The sequence below is a fragment of the Bos mutus genome, chromosome 7 (assembly GCF_027580195.1).
Source record: "Bos mutus isolate GX-2022 chromosome 7, NWIPB_WYAK_1.1, whole genome shotgun sequence".
In the NCBI taxonomy this organism is placed as follows: domain Eukaryota; kingdom Metazoa; phylum Chordata; class Mammalia; order Artiodactyla; family Bovidae; genus Bos; species Bos mutus.
This window is the reverse complement of record NC_091623.1, coordinates 12,848,678-12,873,490: the sequence shown is the minus strand read 5'-3', so window position 1 is coordinate 12,873,490 and position 24,813 is coordinate 12,848,678. Positions and strand designations below refer to the sequence as shown.

General features: G+C 35.1%; 1 protein-coding gene across 8 annotated transcripts in view; it reads left to right on the top strand.

Moving 5' to 3' along the window:
- The window catches only part of SSBP2 (single stranded DNA binding protein 2), a 318,494-nt gene that overhangs the window by 100,170 nt on the left and 193,511 nt on the right, over positions 1-24,813 (top strand). For 5 of the 8 annotated variants that reach the window (XM_070373069.1, XM_070373070.1, XM_070373068.1 and 2 more), the window contains 2 exons: positions 6,239-6,300; positions 12,175-12,259. In XM_070373069.1, coding sequence (XP_070229170.1) covers positions 6,239-6,300; positions 12,175-12,259 — 147 coding nt within the window. Of the gene's footprint in view, positions 1-3,989; positions 4,109-6,238; positions 6,301-11,967; positions 12,085-12,174; positions 12,260-24,813 lie in introns of those variants that run through there. The other 3 variants (XM_070373073.1, XM_070373072.1, XM_070373071.1) reach the window with 3 other exon arrangements.

The window sequence follows — 24,813 nt, the reverse complement described above, 5'->3', positions numbered from 1 at the left end:
ACATGTGATTAATGAGTACCACATTGAATAGCACAGTTTTGAATTACATCTCCTTCAGAGTGCAGTCACATTTTTCTTCCTGTTGTACATCTGTTTGCTTTAATTTTTAAAATTAGAATGTAAAAGTTTTAACTTTTATTACATTTAGTGTATAGCTGCACCTATACTTCTATTCATGGATGGTGTTAGAAAATTAGTATAAACAGTAGATTATATTTAACTTAGAAGTCTCAGGAATTTTTCTAGGAACAAACATCTCCCCAACCAGGGATTGACTCCAGGTCTCCTGCATTACAGGCAGATTCTTTACCATGTGAGCCACCAGGGAAGCCTATACATAGGCATTTAGATTCTTTTCTTAATATAGGAACTAGCTTTATTATTTTATGATATTAATTTTTGTAATACTGGTTTTCAAAAAGTATGAAAGGACTTAGGAATACTCTGTAAAGTTTGGATTTCATGAGCTTCGGATGTATTGCTGTGCTGTTGGCGATGCTGTTGAAGTAGATCTAGATCCTCTGAAGTGGTCCCACACTGACAAAGCTGCTGTTGCTGCTGCTAAGTCGCTTCAGTCGTGTCCTACTCTGTGCGACCCCATGGACCGCAGCCCACCAGGCTCCTCCATCCATGGGATTTTCCAGGCAAGAGTACTGGAGTGGGGTGCCATTGCCTTCTCCGACTGACAAAGCTAGAACCCACCCCCCAAAAAGGTGCTACCAGCATCCAGAATTGCCCCACCTCTACTTTGTTGCTGATTCTGCAACAAGCAGCCACTTTTCTTTTGGAGCCAGGGGCAGGCAGCTTCTCTTCTTCCTCCTGCCCTTTGATCTCCTACTAGTATCTCCTGATAGAACTTAAGGGAAACTAGCTGGCTAGGAGCCTAGGAAATGTAATTTTCAGAATCCAAGTACTGAGTATAGAATGGAGGATATAGGAGGGTGGGTGTGGGGCTGAGAGGTAATAGGTAAATGACTATATACCTTGCCAGAGCAAATAATGCTGAAATAATAAGTATATGTGTGTGTATGTGTGTGTGTATCACAGATTCTTTATTATACACACTGTGCTTTGATTTTTGTTTTACTTGACTTCAATTGTTTTCTGTCAGTTTGCTAAACTTTATAAATATTCTCTTTTTGTGCTTGTAGCATTTTTCATTCTATGACCTGTGCCATAGTATAGTTTACCAGTCCCCTTACTAATGGACATTTATATTGTGTCCAGTCTTTTTCAATTACAAATGATGTTTCATTGAAAACTGTTTTATATGTAACTTTGCACATGTGACCATATTAATAAATTCCTATAAGAATTGCTATATCAGAGAGTAGGTTCATTAAAATTTATAATTTTCATTTATAAATCATATGGCATATCTTATTCTTGCCAGCATACCGTTCATTCATGATTCAGTGTTTGGCTCTGCATTTATATAGAAATGCTGAAAACAGTAGATCATATTACAGCGACACTGCCTAATCACAGACCAGGCCCTTAGATGTAAAGTATGGTGGTAGGCATTGGCCTTCCAATTTACAAGGTTACAGGAGAATACAGCTTTTAGCTGGACTGATGATGGAAGGAAGGGAGGTGGGTGATTTAAAGAGCAAAAGCCTAAGGACTAGGGAAAACATACAGAGGCTGCAATAATACAAGAAGAAAAAATAGAGAGAAATTATTTGCATAGATACCATTTAAGCACCTAAACAAGCCTGAAGCCCATGAAACTCAGTACAACAGAAAATGCCTCTTCATAGACAGCAGAAGAATTGTTTCTAAAGCGACTTTTGACATTTAGAGGTGTTTTCTGGCTATCCCTCAACCTCATCCATCATTATGTTTGCTAAAAAAATTATACATATGAATATGACTTCAAAATGGAAGTCCTTTACCTTTTTCCAGAGATAATAGTTATAAGTTTGGTGTCATTTTTTTAATATACATACAACCAAGTTCATACATACATATTCACACATATGTTTAAACAGAAAAGGTTTTATACTGTATGTATTATTCTGTAGCCTTTCTTAATCTCATTTGAAAAACCAGTCTATGATAGCCCTTTTTCCATATAGATTTATCTTATTCTCTTTAATGATTACACACTGTTCTGGGTGTTTAAGTAGTAAATTTTATTTTGCATTCACTGTTTGTGAATATTTTTCACGTCATTTCTAATTTTCATTGTTTGTAACAATGCCGCAGTAAATGTGACAAAGTTTTCTCTAGATCAGGTTCTGTTTTCCTGAATACCATCTCATGCTTTCTCTAAATGAGTATTATCTGGAGTAGTATTTGGGGCTTCCCAGGTGGCTCAGCAGTAAAGGATACACCTGCCAATGCAGGAGACATGGGTTTGATCCCTGGGTTGGGAAGATCCCCTGGAGAAGAAAATGGCAACCCAACCAGTATTCTTGCCTGGAAAATCCCATAGACAGAGGAGCCTGGCGGGTTACAGCCCATGGGGTCACAAAGAGTTGGACACGACTAAGCACGCATGTAACAAGAATAGTAATTAGTTTGGAGGCAAAAGACTACCATTCACTATGGAAACATATTCCTGTGTAGAACCATCTCCTCTTCGTAAATAGCTTGCACATTGGTTGTTGTTCCCTGAATAACTGTGAAAGGATGACTTTTGTGTTAACTTAAATATGTTTGACCAAAGTTTTAGCTGTTTCTTCCACAGACTTGCAATTTAAAGTGAGAAAGGTGAACTTCACTCATGATATAGAAGGTAATCAAAGCTAAGACTTGCAGTAGTAGACTGAAAGTATTGGGAAGGCCAAGTTAAAAAGCAGAGGCAAAGACTGTTAAAACATTTATAGTAAACCTTTACCTCTAATATTGTTTCAGAGTTGATTAATGAATGACAGTGAAAAGAGATTAGATGCAAGTTAAATTACATTATTTTTTTTCTTTAAATCAAGCATATAATATTTAGTCAGAACATAACTTTAAGGAAGCTCCCAGGTCTTTCAGGGTCAGAATTCTCCACACAAAAGGATAATTTCAAATGTAATATCCCCTTTCAAGTTCAGTATTTCACCAAATAACTCATTATGGTCAGAGTAGCCTACTTCTTGTAATTTTTTCATTGGTAGTGGCACTAGCTGGAGTACTATAGTTTTGACTTTTTAGTGCTTTTGCATTTCTCCATATTAAAACAACTAAGGCTTCTGGCTTTGATGTGTTTGAATAATTTAGAAAGAAATGTCACACATCTTTCTAGGTTTTGGTCATTGTCTCAGTGTTTTGTTATTGCAGCATGATGGAAGTAAGAAAGGAGGCCCTTTAGATTATACTTCTGGTATCTTAAATATCAATAAAAAATAATAGTAACCAAGTAACCAATATAATTTTCCTAGCTTAGAAGCTGAGGTTTCAGATTTTAAACATGGAATTTGGAACTAGGGATTGGGGCTCTTTAGCACCATAAATGGAACTGAGTACCCTTTCTAAACTACGTGGAGCACAATGGTTTTTCTTTTTTCCCTCCCATTTTTTTATGACATTTTACTTCTTTCACATTCATGTGCTGACATGGCTTGTTTACATTCTAAATTCTGTCCAAGTTTCTGTAACCTCAGCAACACCTGTAACAGAGCATCACTCTAACGTGGACAGGGAAGAAAATATTTTCCTGGAGAAACACCCTGGAATTCTCTGATTGAGTAATTTGCAAAAGATTGTTAGCCATAAGCTTCCTCTTAAATGGAAATGCTTTACAGTTTTAATGGGCTTGCTTCGAGGGGAAAAGACATCATTTAATAAAGGAGATAGGAAATATAAAAAAAATAATAATAAAGTGAGAAAGGTGAACTTCACTCATGATATAGAAAATAATATTTTGAGGATGAAAGAGATGATGTTTATGAAACATTTTGTTTCTCTTAGGAGTAATAAGATGTCATACTGTTTAAAATACAAATACATTATCTTCAGACTTCCTCTTACAGAAGACCATATCAAATATAATCATATAGGTGTTTTCCTAGAGTACCTTATCTCCTGAAACATCTGATGACTGGCTGTGGAAGTTGTGAAAGTACAAGAAAATGACTGCTTAGTTGGTGATGTGGTGGAGCAGGACTCTTGTTAGACCGTGAGTCTAATAACCTCTAGCACAGTCTGTCATTCAGACCTAGTCATGCCGCTTTGACTCTTCATAAAGTCATCTCACATTCTCCTTTTAAGTATTTCACAGTTGTGTTCAGTAAAGTCAAGATGAGCTGAGATGAAACGTAAAGACTGTACTTTGAAAAACTTCCTGTTTATATGCTTAGGATGATTCTAGGGATTAGGAATATTAGTATGTCTGGGGCACATCTGTGAGGTGCATCATTATGCCCTTTCAAGAAGACATGGACTTGGGAAAAGATGGTAAGAGAAAAGATTGAGAGAAAAGATGAGACACAGGTTTTTGACTAAATTATAACTTCAGCAGGATGTCAGAGCTTTATTTCTCATAAGACACATTAAGTACCATTTCTTATTTTTCATGAACCAAAAAAGATAAAATACTAATCACCTGAAATTTTCAGATAAAAGGTAGCATAGATTTTTAAAAAATTTTGAATGTTACTACTTTGGAGAATTCAAGTTAGGGTCTGGCTTCCATTTATATAACATGTTCTGGTTCATTGTTTATGTTTATACTTTATAAATTTAAGTTGATTAACTCTTAGAGTTTCACTTTATCCCTTAAAATGGCTATCACATGCATAATTTTCTAATCTTCAGAGAATTTCTCTGGTTTTTGAGAGCAAATAACTTTTTTACATCAGAGTTTTCATTGATTTATACTTTGTGTGCATAAGCACTGTAAAAATGCTGTCAGTTTCAGTGATTTTAATTATGCTTAAGTTTAACATCTCTTCCTTAAAGAGGGTTTTTTTTGTGTGTGTGTTTTAACGTTTAGAATCACGTCATGAGTTTTTATTTTAAAATATTTTTGTTTTTTTATCCTATTGGGATAACTTTTTCCGTAGTAGGTGATGGAAAGAATTCTTTGAATCAGTCAGTATTCATAGTTGTTTGCTTCCTAGTAGTGGTAAGGGCCAATGGGCACATTTTACTGATTGGAGTTTTGTTAAATTATTTTTTAGTTATTTAAAAAACTAAAAGCTATACTTACATATAAGGGTTCTTTGTTCTTGAAGCTGGATCACCTTAGCTAACATTATAACTTCTTACAGTTTGTCTGTTCTCTTTATCCTCCTTCACTGCTTTATTTTCCTCCATAGCATTTGTCACCTTCTAGTATAAATGCAGTCTTTTCCGGGGGCGGGGTGTGGTATGGGGCAGGGGCGTGCGTTTGTTATGGTCCGTTTTCCCTACTGAGCTTCTCCTTAATGGTGAAGAATCCACCTGCAATGCAGGAGATGTGGGTTCAGTCCTTGGGTCAGAAAGATCCTGTGGAGAAGGAAGTAACCACCCACTCCAGTATTCTTGCCTGGGAAATCCCATGGGCAGAGGTGCTTGGCAGGCTAGTCCATGGGGTCGCAAAGAGTCAGACACGACTTAGCAACTAAACAACAACAATCCTTCCTACTAAAATGTAATCTCCTCGAATGCAAAGATTTTCATCTTTTCTTCTTAATGCTATCCAGTGCTTAGAAAAGGCACTGTATAAATACACACTCAGCTTTGCGATTTTTAAATTTAATTTGTAAAAAGCATTTAATCAGAACTTTTAATTTTGAGAATATTGACCTTGTTTTAAATTTTTATTATAGTGAACTTCAACTCATCTGAAATATAAATAGTTGGAAAGTCAATATCACCATCTTTTAAAATTCTTACATATGCCTTCTTAGTTCCATCCTCTCAAATCAGAAACTTATTCACAAATTCAGTCCTTCAAGTTTAATTTGGAGTCTGTACATATTAAGCCCAAGTTCTTGCAAGTGTCTGGGTTAGTGGTGATAGCTGATTTCCGTATTGGTGTTAATAATTGTGATTTTCATGTGCCTTAAGATCCTGAAATACCTTCTGAAATTCTGGCACAGTGGGAAGCAAATTCAGGAAAATAATGGTGGCATCTTCTCTCAGATTATTCAGTCAGCAAATTATAATATAAAATGAGTATTTGTAAAGCTTGGATAAAGAATAACATGAAAATGATTAAAATCCTATATATTATCTTAATATTTTAAAAGGGAAAATATTGCTTTGTCATATGTGTAGGGAAAGTATTATTAGGAGTGTTTAATATCTATTTTATTCATTTTAGATAAGATGGGAAAAGAACATCACGTTGGGGGAGCCACCAGGATTCTTACATTCTTGGTGGTGGTAAGTATCTTTTATTCCATTTTCATTAGATTGATGATGCATTTCACTAGGCTTGCACATACCTGTTTATGGTTTTATGCTTCTCATTTATACTTTTTCATTTTCTGCAATTATTTTCTGAAAGGTAGCACTTATAAAACAACAACAACAACAACAACAACAACAATAAAAAAAAACAAGCTCAAAACCAGCATTAAGTAGTTAACTTAAAGATACTGCTATTAAGTCAAGATGTAATTGTGACCAATGTGGACTCTCCAGCTCTAAGTATGAGTTTGTATTAGTCAACTCTGGTTACCATAAGAAAATACCATAGACTGGGTGGCTTAAACAGTAGAAATTACTTTTCTCACAGTTCTGGAGGCCAGAAGTCCCGAGTTCAATCTGCCAAGCATGATGTGTTTCTAATGAGAACTCTCTTCCTGGCTTGTAGATAGCTGCCTTCTTACTGTGTCCTCACATGGATAGAGAGAGAGAAAGCACACACATATCAGAATGAGAGAGACAGAGCAAGCACATGCTGACTGACTGGCTAGCTCTCTGATGGCTGTGTTTGTAGGGGCACTAATTGCATCATGAGGGCCCCACCCTTGTGACTTCATCTAAGCCTGAAGATTCTGAAGGTGGTGGTGGTGGTGGTGGTGAATTTTCAGAATAGTCTAAAAAAGTTTGAAATAGTTCTAGATAGATTCAGAGATAGAACTGCCTAGGAATGTACACACAAATGATCAGTCAGTATTAAAGGCTAGTTGATATCAGAACTTGCAAATTTTATTGCAGCACCAATACACCCAGGTTTGTGACTTTTCTGCAGCAGCATTAGTCTAGGTACTCAAATGGAAAAGCTAAGGTTTTTCTTTTTTTTTTTAAAGTTTCTTCATTTAGGAGCATTTCCTGTTCAGTATGTTAAAACACTCATCTCTCAGCATCATACTTAAAAGGAAAAAACAAAAATAAAAGTTCTCTTCCAGTGCCGTGGATGTGGTTTCCTGGTCTGTTACTTAATGCCATCGTCTTTGTAATCTCTCTCCTGAAAACGTGCTTTACTAGAAGTCCCGTGGTGAATGGAACCGCACTTGGTCAGTTATGATTGTGGGTTTCCCTTGTTAGTCTCCAATACGTATGGCAGGAACAGGTGCGGGCCTTTGGTTCAGAGTTTTTCCTGTATTTGGAATAACGGTTCATTGCAGTTAAGCACTATTGTGCTTTTTCCTGGGGCTTAAGACTGATGTCTTGTAACATAATGTTTTAAAAGTCAGTTTTTCATTTTACATAAGCTGTTTTTATGGTATCTAGATCTAGACTATAAATGCTTAACTGCTGAATGTAATTGAGGTTCCCCACTTATCGACACCCTTATATTTTATATGTTTCCTATTATGTCTATAAAGTGACACAAGAAACCACGTTAGAGGTCTGTCCATATTGGATTAGTGGGCTAACAAAATGAAGATTTTAAGTTTTTCATTATAGAATTAATTCCGTTTCTTGCACCCATCTCTCTTTTACTCCCTTCCTCATGAATCTAACCTATCCTTGTACTGTAGATGGTTGATAATAATTCACTGAATACTTTGGCTTTTTGCTTCTGTCAGACTTCAGTTTTTTTGGTCGTTTTTATCAGTAGGTGCAGCTCTTAGATCTGCTATTGCTCTTCCTTTTTCTGTGGCTCTTAGATTCAGGGGAGCTCTTTCTCTGTGGTTTTGGTATTTTAAGTAATTTTTACTTAGTTGTAGATATCAAAGAAATTGTAAATAAAGGGCACATAAATATTTTAGGCCATATTTATTTTCATTTAAGTCTAGCACATGCAAAAGGTACATTGTTTTCAGTGTTTTTAATGTTCTTCCCTAAAACTACTACATGTACCTTTTGAGGTGCCTGCTTTATATAAATGAGTGATTCTTAATGATTTTTAAGTCATGGGGTCCTCTGAGAACTGATGGAAAGCTAGGGATCCCCTCTTTCAGGACATTGCCCAGATCCTAAGCTTTTCTGATCATTGTGTGTAGCTAACCATGACTATGGGCCTTAAGTCCAGCAGGGTCCTGACTTTTTTTCCCGTTGTTTCAAAGATCTCTTTGTTTTTTTTTTTTTTAATTGATACTTCATTTTTTAGAGTAGTTTTCAGTCAGTTCATAACAAAATTGAGGAGAAGGTAGAGATTTTCCATGTAACTCCTGCTTCCACAATATATAGCCTTCCCATAATCAACATTCCCCACCAGAGTGGTACCCTTGTTATAACTGATGAACCTACATTAACACACTATAATCACTCCAAGTCCATAATTTACATTACAGTTCATTTCTGGTGTTGTACATTCTGTGGCCTTAAGCAAATGTATAATGACGTGTATCCACAATTATAGTAATGTACAGTGTGACAAGTAAGAACAGGGCCTGGGGTTGGGACTCTGAGGAAGGTCAACATTTAAGTGTAAACAGATAAAGAGGAGCCTCAAAAGAAAATACCTAGAGAGGAAGGAGGGTAATCAGGAAAGAATAATGTATGGAAACTAGAAAAGGTGTTCAAAGGAGAGAGTAAATTCTGCAGCAGGTATAAGTTAAAAAAAAAAAAGTTTTCCTGAATTGGGAACTAAGGTTTTCTTAGATCTTCTTGGGGAGAACAGTTTCAGTGGAATAGTGAACATGAAATTTAGGGGACTGTTATGTTCCATTTTTCCAGCTCCAGGGTTATGAAGAATAGTTGAGGTATGTGGTGATGTGTATAGTAGTTTCAGGATTAACAACACAGAACAGGACCTAGCATTTTTGTATTTTTATTTTTAGCATAGATTTCAGCATGTATGTAGATGGAGGTAAAAAGAGTAGGGGAGATTGAAGATGCTGAAAGAGAATAAATATGAACAAAAATGCAGAATAAATTACGGGAGGAATGAGGGGCAGAGGCCTTGGAGAGGAGAGAAATTTCTCCCTTTAGTATGGCTTAGGGGAAAGTGTGTGATTTTACTTTCTGGAAATGTTTTTCTTGTTCCTAATATGATGTCCCTTGTGATTTCTTTTCTTCTTTCAGTTTGTATCATGCCCAGTACTGTTGTAATTTTTATGCCTCTCTCCCGTGCTCATTACATTCACTGTGATCAAATCCATCTTGAAAACATGTTTCCTGTTAATATGCTTTAATAAAAGTTCCCAGCTCTCTTCCATGAATTTCAGGGATACAAATGCTGAGGAACTTCTTTCCCCTGAAATTAATGTCCCTTTTTATTTGTATAATTTAAAAATACACACTTTTTAAAACTTCCTATTTCAACTTTTAATGGAAGAAACTTTTAAATTTAATTTTATATATAAAAACCTTTTAGAATAACTTTGGGCTCATGTATTTATATCCTGTAATTAAATATGTATAACATTGCAGGAAAAAATGAACCAATAACTAAGGTTATCATAAGAATCCAGTTTCTGTCTCCTGGCAGTGGAAAAGTCAAATTTTGCAGCATGCTAGCACTCTGACGATCTTAGAATCTAATAATGACATCAGGTGTAGCTAAGAATAACCAAATATACGTGTGAAAATAATTGTGTGTGTTGGAATTAGCCTGCTTACTAGAATGATATATAATATTTGTAAGTGGCAGACTACTTCTTACTCATCTTGTATGTCTTGCCTATAATAGGCATTGCATAACTAATTATTTATTTGAATTTGTTAAACTAAACATCAATATAAGACAATGTAGGCAACAACTAGGATAGAAAGAGGAGTATAATCACAATAAGAAGGGAAGAAAGTAAACAACAGAAGTGGTCAGACTGTATGGAAAAAGTGAAATGTGTTGGAGAGTAGGGAAGGAATGTGGAATACAAGGAAGATTTGGTGGGAAGACACTGTAAAAACAACAACAACTTGGAATTTTCCACTAAATACAAAGGATTGGAAAGGAAATTGACACAAATTTTACTTCCTTAATAAGAAAACTTTTTTTGACCATATTAACTCTATGAGTCTTTTCTAGAATATTTTTAATACCTGTATGCTGTTTTAAAAATAATTTAGGAACTTCCCTAGCAGGCCAGTGGTTAAGACTTCACCTTGTCTCTATTGTTGTAGAACTGTGTATTTCTTCTTTGGGTAAACGTCTTTAAAAGGATATATTTCTTTACCTTTATTCAAGAAAATAATGTATATTTTTAATACATTTTTTATATATCTAATAATGTAGGATTATTAGAAACACTATATATAAAGTTATGCTACTTTAGTAATTTGTTTTATTATCCTTATTATGGCACTTATAAATTTTTGACCACTTACTAAATCCATAAAGAGAAACATTGTCATAATATTGCATATAATATTCTGTGATTAAATACAATTTAAAGACAGCCATTATAAAATTTCAGTTTTAAGAACTTTGACGTTCCTTAAGAACATGAAAATAAGTATAATTGCAATACATGATAAATCATAACACACCTGTTCCAGGTGGAACACTTTAAGCTGTATCCTTGTCTATGTATAATTATTATACTTTTTATCCCAAAAGGAATATAGGAAAGCCAAGCACAATTTTAAACTGCTTGCACTCTAGTTTAGGAATTGAAATTATTTGAATTCATTTGGTCTTTATTGTTTGCTTTGTATTTCTTGCTTATTGTAGAAATTTAAAAGGAAATAAATGTCAGTACTTAATCTTTCATATATTTTGCCTCCAAGAGTAATCTTATTTTACGGAATTAATTGTTATAATGCCTAGAGAATGTTTTATCCTAGCTCAGGAGAGAGATCCAGATAAAATGCGACTTCAAAGGTCAAAACAAAGAGACAAGTTTGATTTACCAAGCTTTATTGTGCCATTGTTAACTGTGCCCTCAGCCCAATGACCTGCCTTAACAATATGTATGCATTTTAAATTTTTGTGCAAGCTAATTATAGTGTTATATTATTAATAATATATTGACTGTAAGACCCTGTGCTTATTTTATACAATTTAATTTTCTTAACAGCCCCATTTTATAGAGGAGAAAATTGTTTCTTGTTTAAACAAATTGAGCTAGTAGGCGGCAGGGCCAGCTTCTATCTCAGATATGTCCTGTTCCTAAAGTTAGGCCGTTAACCATTTGGCTGAGCATACTTTGCAGTTCTCTAGAGAGGGAAATGTACAGTAAAAAAATATTTGTTGATCAGTAAAACTGCTTTTGTTTATCATTAGGACTTTCAGACATTTGCTTTCTTGATTTTAATCCCTTGTTCATGTTCATTGTTAATTTTATGAAACATGGGCCTGTGTGTTTGTAAGCAGTATAATTATTTTTCCCAACCAGTTCTGTTTTGCTTTTATTGCTCTTGAATAGGAAGAAAAAAAGAAATTGTGATTTTTTAAATTTTCAAAATGACCAACCTGTCTTGGTAATTACAAAGGAAAACCAGAGGATATTTTAAGAAAATATATTTATTTGGCAGGTGTGACCTAATGGTTAGGGTATTGGCCTGGGGTTGGATAATAAAATTATCTTGAAAAAGTGAATTTCACTTATAAAAATAGTTATTTTATTCCTTAATGATTAAATTGGTATTAAAAAAATCTTTTATTTTTCATGGGAAAGTTGTGAAAAGTGTTATAATTATTTCAATCAAATGTTTAAGTCATTCTTAAGACAATTAAGAATGACAGTTTTAATTTTTTTATTGTCATTTCAGAAAAATCTTAGCATTTCTGAATGATGGCTAGGTTATACCTATTACTACAAGAAGAGACTTCTCTGAATTTAAATCTTTCAAATAAATGTTTGTCCTAAAGAAGAAAACACATATTGTGTAAGGAATATTTGCCTTCTGTTTCTGGAATTGTGCTCTCTCATTTGACATTATATGATTTTCTTAATGTTTCTATAATTACTTTTTTAGTGTATTTTGGGATCTCTACTGTGCAGCTCCAGAAAGACGGGAAACATGTGAACATTCAAGTGAAGCAAAAGCCTTCCATGATTACGTAAGTTTCTATACAGTTTTACTAAGCTATATTGTCAGTTTTGTTTTTAACCACTGTTCTTGAAAAATATATTGGACCGTCCATTTTTTTCCTTTGGTACTTAAGGAATTACTGTTTTTTCCTTGGGAAATAGGCTTATCATTTTAAAAGTGAAACACAAATGGATGTGTAAGTCTTGTTGAAGAAGCTTAGGGCAAGAGAGTAGTCCTAACTTTAAGCTATTAGAGGTGTTTCTTACCTTTAAGTGTGCTTGATTTGTGTAATTGCCTATATATAAAAATTAAGTAATTATTCCACAAAAAAGTCATCATAAGAATGTTATAAAAGTTCTTCTTCTGCATTTCCATTAAAAAATATATAGAAGTATTACATTATTCTTTTTACAACTTTGAGTTACATTATTATAAGGCTAAATATCCACTCACTGAATTCAGTTCCATAAGTAAATTTAATGTGAATTAAAGGAAATACAAGATAAGAGAGCAAAAATGTCTGGACAAAAAATGAAAATATGAACTTTTTGTTAAGTTCTTCAGGGCCGTGGACTATCTGTGACAAGGTGATGGATGTATATTGAGTGTTTTTTAAGAAGAATTATAAATGTGATTTTAGAGAATTGATGGCACAAGGAAGCAGAATTGTAAAAGAAAGGTGGAAGGCAGGGGGAGTAGGTTTTCTTCAGGGAAAAGTGGCATTTAATAATGGCAAGACTGTTTTGTTTTTAAAATTTATTTGTTTGGCTGCACTGCACTGGGTCTCAGTTTCAGAACTACAGGACCCTCAGTCTTCACTGTGGTATGTGGGATCCCTTAGTTACATCATGCTAAATCTTAGTTGTGGCATGTGGGATCTAGTTTCATGACCAGGGATCAAACCTGGGGCTGCTGCAGTGGGAGCTTGAAATCTTAGCCTCTGGATCACCTGGGAAGTTTCAGTGAGACGGTGCTTTAAAGAGGCTAGGAAATGCAAAACTGACCATAAGACACACAGACTGAGTTTGGGATGGAGGAAAACCAGTTTCCTTGGTTTAGAGGAAGTGGAATTAGGCCTGGAGCCTGAGGAAATACTGATTTTAAGTACCTGAAAATTTACCAGAGAGATGCATGTTTAGTTGGTGAAAGGGTGGCATCATTCTGTGTAAATACCCTTTAAAACCAGAACCAGGCCTCAAAAAGGAAAAGGAACTTCTTCCAAAGGAAGTACTTCAGCCCTAGACTGGAGAGTGGAAATAGCCAGAATTATAACCCCAAACAGAGCACAAGGAAGAGTATGCAGACTTGAGTGAGAATCTTGGGCATCTGACAGGGACTGTGTAATACTTTAAATGTGTACTAAACTGATTAAAGCGAGACTGCCTGTGATTACTTCATCGGATATTGATTGTACTCATAAAGCTTGCTGTGTGCTAAACACTAGCTCTTGGGGACAAGGTGAGTAAAAGGGATGGTGCTGCATATAAAGAAAAAGCGCAGAAAAGGCAGGTAAGACAGGGCCCAGGACATGGCATTTATTTGAACAATCTGATTCTCCTTTTTCACCCTTGGGGTAATGGCTGTAAAGGAAAACAGAGACTCAACCATGAAGAGTGTGAAGATTCTGGCTAGAGTAAGATACTCATCTCATCTGTCTCTTACATCAAGAAAGACATGCCTAGATTTGGCCTGCCCTTAATGGCATAATTTTGACAACTAGATGGTGTTAGAGAGTACCAGTGTTCTGCTGTAAATGACATACAGTATTTATGGATCTACATCTTAAGAAATCAATTATATAAGCATTTTTTCAAAATCCCATCGTATAGAAAGATGCAACCGTCTATTCACCGTGGAGACCTTAAAAGGAGCACTGAACTAATTAGTATCTCCTTCTTGGAAGCATTAGATGAATCACCATTGTCATTGCCTTAGCCATTATCATCATAATCATTTTGCATTCATAAGGCATTTTTTCAATATTTCAGAGAGTACTCACACTTGTTAACTTTAGAAGCCCACTTAAATATTTCAAGGTTTTTGAAAACAAGCAATGACCAGAGGTAGGAGTGAAATTAGAGTAGATTTTATAGGAAGAATAACTCTTCCTCATTTAATTTGGTCCCAAGAAAATGTAGTTTAGAAAAAATTCAGCATTTGGATTTTGCAATTTGTTATCGGTTAGCACACATTTTATCAGGTGTTTCATAATTTTATCTTAAACATTAGTTTTAAGAGACTTGATTTCTTAGATGGAATTTTTATTATACCTTTGGTGGCTCAGAGGTTAAAGCATCTGCCTGGAATGTGGGAGACCTGGGTTTGATCCCTGGGTCAGGAAGATCCCCTGGAGAAAGAAATGGCAACCCATTCCAGTACTCTTGCCTGGAGAATCCCATGGAGGGAGGATCCTGGTAGGCTACAGTCCATGGAGTTGCAGAGTCGGACACGACTTCACTTTCACTTTCACTTTCACTTTCAAGTCAATTTACTTTAATGGTAATACATCTGTAATTAATGGTAATACATCTCAATTTTTTTAAATGGAGGTTGCTGTAAAGGTAGAGTTTGGCTTGTGTAATTTTATATTGCAATTGGATTTTTAGAAATGTTTGTTTCCTGTAGCACACTTTTATGGTAATTTTTGTGGGTGCGATTTCCTAAATTCTTAATAGTAGACAGTTTCTGAATTATCAACATGATTCATGTTTAAGGTGTAGATGAAGTTTGAAAGACTCAGGGAAAAAACAGGAACAGGAACAAACAGATTTTGGTAAAATTCTGTCATGTTATATTGTTATATTAGAGTCCATTGGGAACCATTTTAGAATAGTGATTAATATATATACCCACTGAACTCAAGGTAGTTCTCAAAGAAACATTCTTAAAAATATTTTATTTATTAGCTGCGTTTTTAGAGTAAAAAAATACTTGTATGTGTAAATTCCTTTTTTTTTTAACAGATTTTCAGATTTATTTTTTTTTCATACATGATATTATACATGTTTCAATGCTATTCTCCCAAATCTCCCCACCCTCTCCCTCTCCCACAGAGTCAATAAGACTGATCTATATATCGGTGTCTCTTTTGCTGTCTCGTACACAGGGTTATTGTTACCATCTTTCTAAATTCCATATATATGTGTTAGTATACTGTATTGGTGTTTTTCTTTCTGGCTTACTTCACTCTGTATAATAGGTTCCAGTTTTATCCATCTCATTCAAACTGATTCAAATGTATTCTTTTTAATGGCTGAGTAATACTCCATTGTGTATATGTACCACAGCTTTCTTATCCATTCAATAGCCAGGACATGGAAGCAACCTAGATGCCCATCAGAAGATGAATGGATATGTGTAAATTCTGATATGTTTTAAAAGTCCTGTTATTTTGTAGTCTTCATTTATCTATGAGATTGAATGGATAATGCAAGAATAAATTACTTTTTAAAAAGATATAGTGGAGGCATAATGTAAATTATGAATAATCCTTTTAATTAAAAAATAAGTTAAAATGTTAAAAGTGGTTATCTTTTGACATTGGGATTATGCGTGGTTTTAATTTTTATCTATATATTTCTGTATTTTCCAAGTATCTATAGTTAATTTTATATTCAAGAAAGTTACTGTAAAGTAGATCAAATTTCACCTTACAGTGAGTTCTAATCTTCTAAAATTAGAAAAAAAAAAACAGTAAATTTGAAGTGGTCATATGTTTTCATGTCACCATGTTATAGTCATAAGCATATGTAGTACTTCCCGTTAAGAACTTTTTTTTTTTGGTAAATACACATACTAAAAGAGAGATAGGTAAAGTGAATAGATGTTATTTTGAGCCATTCTATAATTCTAATAACTTTTTTGATAATAATTATCCCAGAAAATTTTTTTGACTTTTGGTTTTTAACTTTTTTTGATTTGTCTTCTAACCATTGCCTGTTTAAGAATACAGATTTTTGTCGTTGTATCATTTTATTTGCAAAATAATTATAGATGCAGTGTTAATTAATATCTCTTTATTTTAAAAAATTCACCCTGTTCATACTTACTGTGAGAAAAATAAAAAAAAGTGAGGAAGCATTTTAATGAGTAAAATTTTTATCTTCTTGCATTTATATTTTAAGATAACATTATTTACAATCTGTATGGAGTACCAACTGTAAAATAAGTATACCTTTAGAAATCAGCAGTTAATAGTGTGTAGGAATGTACTTTTGGATGACAAAGCTGTAAAAAACACAAGAAAATGATTACTGTATTTGTCAGGACAATGAGAGGTAGACAGGGGTTCTGATAGAAATGGGGCTTGTGGCCTGGGCTTCTGAGATGGCGGTGGTTACTTTATAATAACCATATGTTTGCTTTATAAAATTACATAGTGCCACAAATTTATTTTGTATGGCTTCTTATACTTTTTATTTTAAAGTAACAAGATTTTAGATCAGTTATAATAATTAACTTTAGAAAAAGAATGAGCACCGTCATTTCTAATGTGTTTCCAGGCATTGCTATAGTTCATCCTTGAGAACTGATGGAGAAAATGTAGGGATGGTTTCCACATAAACCTGTGTTTGTTTTTTCTCTTCTGTGACAGATTCTATGAAGTGTGTCACCTGTTGATTTTTCTAGAGGAGAGTACAGAATAAGATCAGAAATGTTGGAGGAAAATTTAGTAATTAAGAACTTATTTTGTAAGAAAAGAGAGATTTTAGGATGATTATTTTGGAGATATCTTGCTTGGCCTGTTAGCCTGTTATTTTTAACCTAAGTGAAAACCAGGTTTATCTAAATATAAAATTATTATTATGCACATACAATATTATCATTGAAAAGGAAACCATCATTTCAATGATTATAAGTAGTACCTGCTCTCTTATAAAGTTTATTGGACTAGATTTCCTTTTCTCCCCATTAGTATGTTTTTATTTCACTCTGAAATTTCAGGCAATGCTTTCATGTGGAGCTAATTAATGTTTACTGAATTTTTATTCCTGATACAGCTTAACATAGAATTGTTTTATTTAATAATTTATTTCTGCTTTCATTTATTTCCAAAATATTTAGCAAAAATGTCAATGTATGCCACTAAACTTTTAACTAAAAACATACACAGTGATTATAATTTTAGTTCTTTGGTATGGATAGAAAATTCCTTAATTGTCCTAAAGCAAAGATAGAGCCAAAATATATTATTGCTTTAGTAATGTGATGGTAATGACATTGCATTATTACAATGAACTCTGAGAGCACAGAAAATTAGACCCATTCTTTCCCTGGGTCTGTCAAATAATAGATGTCCAATAAATATCCACAGATTGAAGTAGTCTGTTAATTGGTAAACTGGAAATATTTCAAATCATTCAACTGTTTAGGTAAAGTGATAGGCTTGAGTTATAATTGTTGATAAAATGTGGCTGGTTTTTGTATTCTTACCTAAGAGAGTGTTTGTAACATCTGAAAAAAATTATGTTACAGGTTTGTAGAGATGGGGTAGTCTTTTTTAATGGTATAAAAACACCTACTATGTACATAAAATAGTAGGAGAAGAATATTTTGTATGTTAGCAAGTTTTTTTTTTTTACAGATAATTACATATTATTTAGGAAAATACTTGTGTAGAAACTACTGTAGAGAGTTAGATGCATTCTTTGCCATGATCCTATAATATCCTCTGTGCATCTCCTGAATGTCCCTATATATTAGATTTTCGTAATAGGATGTTTACTCTAATAATTTGTAAACTTCCTCAGGGAATAGACTTTGTCTTATTTATCTTTTTCATTCTTTCTGTCCAGCAGGGTGCCTGACAGGAGATGTTCAAATCATGTTTTATGTTTATATAAATGAATGACTAAAATACTATCTAATAAGTATTTATCACTTCTTATTTTAATATAACTGAATACGTAGTTGCAAGGAGGTCATTTAGTGCTACTTTTACTCACTTTATATTTTGAAACAAATTGAGATAAAATGGCAGCTTGTAAAGAAATAAGTGAATCAGAGCAGGTAGCAGAGGCTTTATAATCTTGGGAGGCTTGGCTCTAGGGAATGTAGTGGTGAACAAAACACATATAGTTCCCACACTCATGGCAAAAGAGACCTTCTCTCAAGAAGTTTGAAGTATCAAATTTTAAAATATATGTAGAGATAGCATTATATTGCTAGACTCATCAAAATTTATAGATAGGTAAGAATATGGAGAGAAATAGATTAGAATATGGGGAATAAATACACATAACTTTTGATATATATTCAGTTTTGGCATATAGTAGAAATACTTAGTAAATGCTCAGATGGATGAATAGTCTCACTTTGGACCATAATTCTCCTAAACAGTACATGTAAAGTAGAGTTCTTGATAGACTAGGAACAAATGAAGTTATATTTTAAATCCATTAAGATAATAAAAACTGTCAAAACAGGGATTATATTTGTAGTTCTCTAGTATGAATAGGTGATTCCTTAATTGTCCTAAAACAAAGATCGAGCCAAAATATACTTGTTGGTCAGTACTGGTAGCTGTTCAGCTCAACGGGTAGGGACACACAGGTTCCACATCTGCAGAGACGGAAGGCTAACTGTACTGTGCCTTTTTTTTTTTTTAATTTATTTGTTTTATGTCAGGGACTTGATCATGGGCTGATTTGGTATCTGTCGGGATCTTGGAACCACTTCCCCACAGATACCAAAGGACCACTGTAATGAGATTCATTATTTGCTGTATTCTTTTTAAACATTTTTTAAAACTGTTTATATTGTGTTGGAGTATAGTTGATTAACAAACAATGTTGTAATGGTTTCCGGTGAACAGTGAAGGGACACATCCATACTTATAGATGTATCCATTTTCTCCAAACTCCCCTCCCATCCAGGCTGCCACATAACATTGAGCAGAGTTCTACGTGCTATATAGTAGGTCATTGTTGGCTATCCATTTTAAATATAGCCGTGTGTGCATATCCATCCCAAACTCCATAACTGTTCCTACACCCCCCGCATCCTCCCCCTGGCAACCATAAGTCCGTTCTCTTAAGTCTGTGAGCCTCTTTCTGTTTTGTAAGTTCATTTGTATCATTTCTTTATAGATCCCATATGTAAAGGGTGTCATATGATATTTTTCCTTCTCTGTCTGACTTAATTCACTCAGTATCACACTCTCTAGATCCATCCATGTTGCTGCAAATTTTTGCCTTATTCTTATCTGCCATACTGTTTCTGCTCTTGTTTTCATTTCCTGTAGGATTAAGTTTAATATCTCTTGCCGAATATAAGTGGTATAAACCAGCTTATATTCTTTATAGCACAACATAAGTTGATTATTTTGTTATGTTTTTGTGCAAGCTGTGTTGATTTGAAGAATCATATTCACCACTTTACCTGTGAGGTGTGTATGTGTTCTCAACTCGTCCTTGGGCATAGGATGGCTTCTGGGGGGTATCTTAAGTACTGCTAAGAGCTATCAGATGTTCTCCCTGTTACTTTTGATCCTGAGATTTCCTGTAGGGCAATATGTTACTTCAGTCATTCAGTGGTAAATATGCCTAACAGAAGACAATCAGGGAAACTATAAACGCATTGGGGAAGAATTGTACTTTACCTAATCTCTTAGAATAATTTACTGCATTATATAGAGATACAGGGTGCTGGTGGCTCAGTTGGTAAAGAATCTGCCTGCAATGCAAGAGACCCAGGTTTGATTCCTGGGTCGGGGAGATCTTATAGAGAAGGAAATGGCAGCTCACTCCAGTATTCTTGCCTGGGACATCCTATGGACAGAGGAGCCTGGCAGGCTATAGTTCATAGGGTCACAAGAGTCGGAGATGACTTAGCGACTAAACCACCATATAGAATAAATTTCAAAAAAAGAAAAGTGAAGAAGTTAATATGGAAAAGAGGTAAAACAGCAGAGCAGATCTGACTTCATAGTTTGTTTCACTGTGAAAAATAATGTATTGTTTCATCTAAGTATGTTGTTTCATGGATTCATCTTAGGCCCTTTTCCTCCCACTGATGTGATTTTATTAAAGTCTAATTTCTGGTGAATATGGAAAAATAAAGATGGAAAGGCCTTAATTAACTGTTTTTGAGGCAGATGTTGCACTGCCTGTGATTATGTTGCCAATAGCGTCATAACATAAATGACAGAAATATGATACTCTTTCAAAAGTAGCATGCATATCAAACTTTCTATTAGAGATTTGAAACTCATAAATTTATTTTGGAGATTTTTGAAAAACTGGCTGATGTTGAAATAATGCTAGGGATGTTTAAGGAATGGTAAGAAGACCTGTTTGACCAGAGTAGAAAAATCAAACTCAAGATCAATGCTTCGCTAACAGATGGTAGCATTTTAAAACTCTCAGTCATCTTTTGCAGTGGTTTCAGGCTGAGTTCCCTGGACTTTGGGGTGCAGTGGAAGGACCATTGCAGGTGCCTAGGAGCAAGAGTGAGAGAATCCTGCCAGAAGGTCCTTGGCTTCCTCTGTGTTAACCAGAGGAGCTCAGTTTTCACCTATTCCTAGTTTCTTATATTTTCTCTTTCTTACTAAATGGAACTCCAGTTTAACTAGTTACTTATGCTATAAATGAATCTTCTTTTATTTTTATTGGTATATAGTTGATTTACAATGTTGTGTTCCTGCTGTATAGCAAAGTGAATCAGCTCTGTGTATACATGTATCACTTTTTTTTTTTTTAATATCCTTCCCATTCAGGTCACTACAGAGCACTGAGTAGAGTTTCCTGTTCTGTTCGGTGTTTTCTCATCACTTTTCTATTTTTTGCGTGGTATCAATAGTGTATATGTGTCAGTCCCAGTCTCCTGATTCTTCCTACTCCATCTATCTCCTTTCCCCTCTTCGTGTACATGTTTGTTCTCTATGTTTTTGTCTCTATTTCTACTTTGCAAATAAGATCTATACCATTTTTCTAGATTCTAAATATATGTTAATGTGCAATATTTGTTTTTCTCTTTCTGACTTACTCTGTATGACAGTCTCTAGGTCCATCCACATCTCTGCAAATGTTTTGCTCCTTTTTTTATGGCCAAGTAATGTTCCATTGAATATATGTACCATTTGTTCTTTATCCATTCCTCTGTTGATGGGCATTTAGGTTGCTTCCATGTCTTGGGCTTCCCCAGTGGCTCAGTGGTAAAGAAACCGCCTGTAATGCAGGAGACACGGTTTTGATCCCTGCGTTGGGAAGATTCCCTGGAGGAGAACATGGCAACCCACTCCAGTATTCTTGCCTGGAGAATCCCATGGATGGAGGAGCCTAGCAGGCTACAGTCAATAGGGTTGCAGAGTTGAACCTGACTGAGCATGTATGTCTTCCTGGCTATCGTCAGTAGTACCACAGTGAACATTGAGGTACATATGTCCTTTTGAATTATGGTTTCTTCTTGGTATGTGCTCAGTAGTGGGATTGCTGGGTCATACGGTAGATCTTTTTCAGGTTTTTAAGGAACCTGCATACTGTTCTCCACAGTGGCTATATCAATTTACTTTCCCACCAGCATATAAGAGGATTCCCTTTTCTCCACACCCTCTCTAGAATTTATGGTTTGTAGAGATTTTTGGTGATGGCCATTCTGACTAGTATGAGGTGATACTTCATTGTAGTTTTGATTTGCATTTCTATAATAATTTGGAGAAGGAAATGGAAACCCACTCCAGTATTCTTGCCTGGAAAATCCTATGGACAGAGGAGGCTGGTGGGCTACAGTCCATGGGGATCTCAAGAGTCGGACATGATTTAGCGACTAACCCCATGATAATTTGCAATGTTGAACATCTTTTTGTGTGTTTGTTGGCCATCTGAATGTCTTCTTTGTATAAATGTCTGTTTAGGTATTCTGCCTACTTTTTGATTGGGTTGTTTGTTGTTTTAATATTGAGCTTTATGGGCTGTTTGTATATTTTGGAGATTAATCTGTTGTCAGTTGCTTTGTTTGCAAATGTTTTCTCCCATTCTGAAGCTTATCTTTTCACCTTTAAATGAATCTTCTTTTAATCACCTTTTTAAATAAAAAACTTTAAAAAAGGTTGAAAACTGCTTATTTGGCCTGACTTAGTTATTTTACTGTTTATCTGTTTACAATACATAAAAAACTTGGTACGTACCCAGAGACGACATCTTTCAGTTACGTCTGAATCTTTGTGACCCCATGGACTGCAGCACATCAGGCTTCCCTGTCAATCACCATCTCCTGGAGCTTGCTCAAACTCATGTCCATCAAGTTAGTGATGCCATCCAACCATCTCATACTCTGTCATCCCCTTCTTCTGCCTTCAATCTTTTCCAGCATCAGGGTCTTTAGAGACATAAAGGATATGGTATACCATTGTTTAAAAATGGAGTGAGGTTTCGCTGGGAAAACTCAGGTTTTCCAAATTTTCATTGAGTACTCTTTCAACCTTTCTGGATGAAAGTTTTGTTCTGTCTACTCAAGAGTCATTTTTTTAAAAGCATATTCAGAAAACAGTAAATTCTATTTTAGGACAGTTAATCTGAGGGCATGTGTAAGAGGAGCAGAAAAGGGGAAAGGGCTAATGGCAAAGACTGTGAGGAGGCTATCCTAATAATCTTGATGTCAGCTGAAAAGCCCTTGAATGAGGGTGGTAGCAAATGAAATGGAAAATTGAGAATGAAAATGAAGAATTAAAAAGTTGAGATTGTCTAGTTGTAAGCATTGAGGAAGAAAGAAATTTTAAAAATAATTTGTAAAATTATTTAAAAATAACATGACTAATTTACTGAGACTTGTGATACTGTTATCAGAAATCTGAAATTTGGAAGGAAGAAAGAAGGTTCAGTTATAAATGTGAGTTAAATTAACGAGGGAATAAGGGTAAAATAAGAATAGAGTCCTGGTGATAGAACTTTGGAAAGAAATACTTTTAGGGGGTGACAGAAAGGAAGAGGCTAGCATTAAGACAGAGGAAAAATACAATATGATGAGAGGTGAACACTTATCACACTAGCCAGTCAGGCTTAGATGGCTTGAGTGGTGTGTACTTTAAACCCAGTAAATTCACCAGATCTGTTCCCTGTTGCTGGATGTGTCCAATGTGAACTCTATCCTAGAGCAGCTAATACAATGTGTTGGTATTAAGGTACTATCTTGAGTTCCCAAGATATTCAAAAGTTGTTTATGGTTTTTGAAGCAAGACTCGAGACTCCTACTATGTCAAATGCCTGGATGATTTTTATAGGCTACAGTTTCATTTTAGAAAGCAGTCATGTATTGTGAAGGGGAGAAAGTAGATTCAAGTTTGGAGAAGAACTAGGTGGACTTAAATGCTCTATGGCTTCTTCCAGAAGGTTTTTAAACTTAGATTATCTAATAGGTAGGGAAACCCCAATATATTAGCCTGCCTTCGTTGTTTGCAGCTTTGCTTTAGTAAACCTGTGTTGACTTGCCTGTTAAATAAAGATCAGTAAAAATTCTCATACCTTAGGGAGGTAGGCATACATGAAGACAGTAGAAGTCCATTACATTCAATTTGGTGGTCTAGTGGCTTGTACTTAATTAGCACTCAGTTTCTGATGAAAGAATATGCTTTCTCCAGGCATGCTATTTCTTTTTTAGTACTTCTCTTTTTTTTGGCTGTGCTGGATCTTCGTTGCTTTGCACAGGCTTTCTCTAGTTGTGCCAAGTGGAGGCTACTCTTGTTGCCGCGTGTGGACTTCTCACTGCGGTGGCTTCTCTTGTTGGGGAGCAGGTTCTCTAGCTGTGTGGGCTTCAGTAGTTGCGGCACACAGGCTCTCGAGCACAGGCTCAGCGGCTGTGGCCTGGCTGTGGCCATGGGCTTAGTTGCTCTGCAGCATGTGGAATCCTGGATCAGGGATCCAGGATCAGGGATCAGACCCATGGCTCTTGCATTAGCAGGAGGACTCCTTATGCACTGCACCACTAGGGAACTCCTAGTATCTGTTTCTAAACTATGTGTCCCAACTTCCATGGAAACTTTGTATCGCTACTCCTACGTGATCGTGATCCGTTTGATATTTCTTCTTTCTTTCCTCTGATAATTACCCTGTTTGTCACCTTATCCCTCTTCCTGATTATCATCGTTTCTTTGTCAGCCATAAGAGAGAGATGAAAAGAGAAAATGAAGAAAAATATTTCAGAGCTGAAATTATAATTTTTTATTATGGACAAAAGCTCAAATATATAAAGGGAATGGGGAAATGTCTTTAGATATCAAGAAAGAACTCCTTTATTGCTTACAATAGTATATCTTAATTTAATGTGTATTAGAAATTATGGGCATAACTTCCATATGAATTTTTCATCAACATGTAACCACATAACCCGACTAACTTCCTCTTTGCTCTAACCTGCAATATCCCCATGAAGAAACATTGGAAACTTGTTGTAAGTTAAATCTGGAGACCTGTTCCATCACAGGCCACCTGCCTGCATACTCTTCTGTCTTTTCCAGACCTTGAGTATAACATTTGACTTTTTCTTCCCATTTTCCTTTGTCAATTTTTTTCTCCCACAGTGCCTGCTCTCTTTTTTTATGTCTAGAATTTTGATTTTATTCACTACAGAGACATACAGGAAGTAACA